Raw genomic sequence first — 3,366 nt, forward strand, 5'->3', positions numbered from 1 at the left:
CCCGCCGCAGCCCCCGCCGCCGGCAGCCCCCAGAGCAGCCCCTGGCTCGGGCTGACGCTCCCCGATGCAGCCGATTAATGTTGATCCGAACTGTCAGGAGGAAGGTGGGGAAGCAAAAGAAGAGAGAAACGCCGCTTATTAAGCTAAAAGCATTATCTGAGCTAGCTGGCAGGAGCGTGGTCTGCACGGATGCTTGCGTTATTAAAAGTGCACTTTAAATCAACTGCGCTTACTTCTGGTGTATTAAACAGGCCGGTGTGGTGGGTGCGCACGGGGATGGCCACGGTCCCCGCGATCCAGGGCACCCCACTCCAGCCCCGTGGGTCGGGAGGCAAAGCCTCGTGGGGACAGGGAGGGACCTGCCGGGCAAAGACGACCGAGCAGCACAGCCTCCCTCGGACAAGAAATCGCTTCCCCGCTCCCTGCTGACAGCCCTGCCGGGGAAGCGGTGGTGGGTTATCGAGATCTGTGGCCACCAGCGGGGGATTAAAGAAAAGCCTCAGGCATCTTTCACTATAAAAAACAAATCTTTTATGTAAAAAATAAACCTAAACAAAACCCACAACCCCCGCTGCCATGCTCGTGACAATACAAAAGGCCGATTCCCCAGAACACCGTGAAAACAAAGTAGCTGGATCCAAATATATATAAATTGTCAACTTACGAGATTGGAAATAGCACCTTGCTGGCCCCCCCCCGCCTCTCCCCGAAGGAGTCAGCTCCACGCCCCAAAACCACCACCCCGTACTCTGAGCCCACGGACGCCACCCTCAGCCCCCCCCCCCCCGAAAGGAGTCAGCTCCACGCCCCAAAACCACCACCCACCACCCTGGAGTCCCGTCTTCAGGCTTAGTACCCCAGGGACCCCCTGCCTGTCCCCAGGCAGCACCTCTGCTGCCCCTGGGCACCCCCCAGGAGCAGGAGCTGCTCAGCCCCCGCTGTCACGAGAGCGGAACAAGCCCAGCGCGGGATCCCAGCTGTGAGGGGTCCAGCGATATCGAGCAGCGTTTCCCAGGGCGGGATGGGCGGAAGGGGTCTCTAAAATCCAATCTCAAACCAGTATTAAGAGAAAAACACTTTTCTGTCTGCACTGCAGGGTCAAGTAACGAAAAGAAACGAAAAAGGGCCAGGGGAAGAGATGGGGAAAGAGCAGGAGCTGCATCCTGAACCCCACCCTTGGAGCCGGCGACGCTCCTCCTGCAGCCGGCCACTCCGAGGTTGCCCCCGCCGGCACCGAGCAGCAAATCGGGGTGAAAACGGTCCCTGTGTTGTCCCGCACGCAGCAGCCCTGCAGCCCCCGCGCTTGTCTCAGTCCCATGTCGTCGGACGCCAGACCGAGCAGGCAAATACTCCGGCGTGTGCCGCGTGACAGGTGCTGGCGAGGACGCGAGCCAGGCGCGCTTGCACGTCTGCGTGTGCAGGTGCCCGAGGGCGGGCTGGTTCTTCCCCAGGAGCTGGGCAGGGAGAGGCAGAGGGGTGCGAGGGCAGGGGGTGCCTCTTCATTTGGCTGGTTTGGTGATGATGCGAGCGGAGAAGTCAAAGAGGTTCTTGTTGATTTTCCGGAGGGTGCTCACCTCCTCTTCCAGCTCGCTCACCTGGATCGTCAGATGCTCCTGGTCTCCCACCAGGTTCTGTGACAGAAAAACACGACAGAAAAGCTTCAGGCACCCGGGTCTCATCTCTGGCAGGTGGAGGCAAGTGCTTCCCTGGACAGCAGCAAACCCCAAACTCTTTTGCCCTCTCCCTCCTCCATCTCCTACTCAAACTGCAGCCCCTCCTGCCTACACCATGTCCTGGTTTCGGCTGGGACAGAGTTAAATTCCTTCCTAGTAGCCTGTACAGTGCCGTGTTCTGGATTTAGGATGAGAACAATGTTGATAACACACCGATGTTTCAGTTGTTGCTGAGCAGTGCTTACACCAGTCAAGGACTTTTCAGCTGCTCATGCCCTGCCAGCGAGAAGCCGGGAGGGGGCACAGCCAGGACAGCTGACCCAAACTGGCCAAAGGGATATTCCATACCATGGGACGTCATGCTCAGTATATAAACTGGGGGGAGTTAGCTGGTGGGGGGTGACTGCTGCTCGGGGACTGGCTGGGCATCGGTCGGCGGGTGGTGAGCAATTGTGCATTGTGCATCACTTATTTTGTATATTCTTTTATAATTATTATTATTTTCCCTTCCTTTTCTGTCCTATTAAACTGTCTTTATCTCAACCCATGAATGTTACTTTTTTTTCTCCGATTCTCTCCCCCACCCCACTGCCGGGGGGGAAGCGAGCGAATGGCTGCGTGGCGTTTAGCTGCCTGCCCGGTTAAACCACAACAACCATCAGCGAATTCCAGGGCTCGTTCCTCCCCCCAGCTTGGCGCAGTGCCCTAAGGACCGCTTCAGCTGGAGAGAGGACCCCCCAGGGGATCTGCACCAGGACGCGATTCCCCCATCGTCTCGGAGCAGCTCTCACCTTTTCCCTTGTTGAGTACATCTGTGAGTACATCTTCTCAGCCTTCTCCAGGTAGCTCTCCCCAGACTCCTGCAGGGACCAGACAGGAGACACTGATACAGAAGTCCTGGGCCCTCTCCCAGCACCCCCGGGCAGGGTTCCCCGCTGGAGTAGGCAAAGAAACCCCCCCGGCCCTCAGCCCCCAGCCCCGCGGGCCAAAGCAGTGACTGAGCAGAGACTCCAGCGGGGTACGGCCAACACTGCGGCACCGGCAGAGCCTGGCTGGAGCTGCAGCCCCTTTCAAAAATGGAAGGTCTGTGCCCAGGGCTGGGCAGGGGGCCCAGAACGGTCCCCTCGAGTGTGCCTTGTGCAGGGGTCTGCCAAGCTCCTCTCCCAGCACAGACAGAGCCCTTCGCCTGGGCAGGGGGAAGCGCTGGGCTCCCCACGCCACAGGCTGCTCTCCCCAGCATCGTGCTGCGAGCGGAGGAGCCCGACTGACTGCGGGACTGACATTTCCAAAACAGCACCTGAGCTGGCCCTGCACCACCGGGGTGCCATCCCCTCCGCCGAGCAGCAGGCAAACAGCCCCTCCTGGACCGGCTGACACCTCCCCTACACGGAGCTCATCCATCAGCCGTGGCAGGGCTGTCGCTCGCCCAGGGACAGACGCTGACAGAGGAGAGAAGCTCTGGGACTGCCGGCAGAGAGGCCAGGGGACAGACGGACCGGCACGGAGCGAGCCTGTAATCATTGACGGTGCAGGATACCCCCCCTGCCTGGGGATGGCCACGCTGGGGTGACTTCAAAGGGACACCCTGCGCCCCAGCCAGGACCCTGCCCCACTTGGAGACCTCGGTCCGGGGGCTCCTCTCCCCCAGCCAAGAGCAGCCCAGACGCAGCTGAGAGCAGGGGAAGAGCCTGCC

General features: G+C 60.1%; 1 protein-coding gene across 1 annotated transcript in view; it reads right to left on the minus strand.

Annotated features, from left to right (window-relative positions):
• Window positions 1-1,055: 1,055 nt before the first annotated feature.
• The window catches only part of WDR18 (WD repeat domain 18), a gene marked incomplete at its 5' end in the record, with an annotated part of 48,463 nt that continues 46,152 nt past the window's right edge, over window positions 1,056-3,366 (minus strand). Inside the window, 2 exons of the mRNA XM_009279897.2 lie at window positions 1,056-1,631; window positions 2,465-2,533. Of these exons, the coding sequence (XP_009278172.2) occupies window positions 1,500-1,631; window positions 2,465-2,533 (201 nt within the window). The remainder of the gene's footprint in view (window positions 1,632-2,464; window positions 2,534-3,366) is intronic.

The sequence above is a fragment of the Aptenodytes forsteri genome, unplaced genomic scaffold, assembly GCF_000699145.1.
Source record: "Aptenodytes forsteri isolate BGI_AS27 unplaced genomic scaffold, ASM69914v1 Scaffold147, whole genome shotgun sequence".
NCBI lineage: Eukaryota > Metazoa > Chordata > Aves > Sphenisciformes > Spheniscidae > Aptenodytes > Aptenodytes forsteri.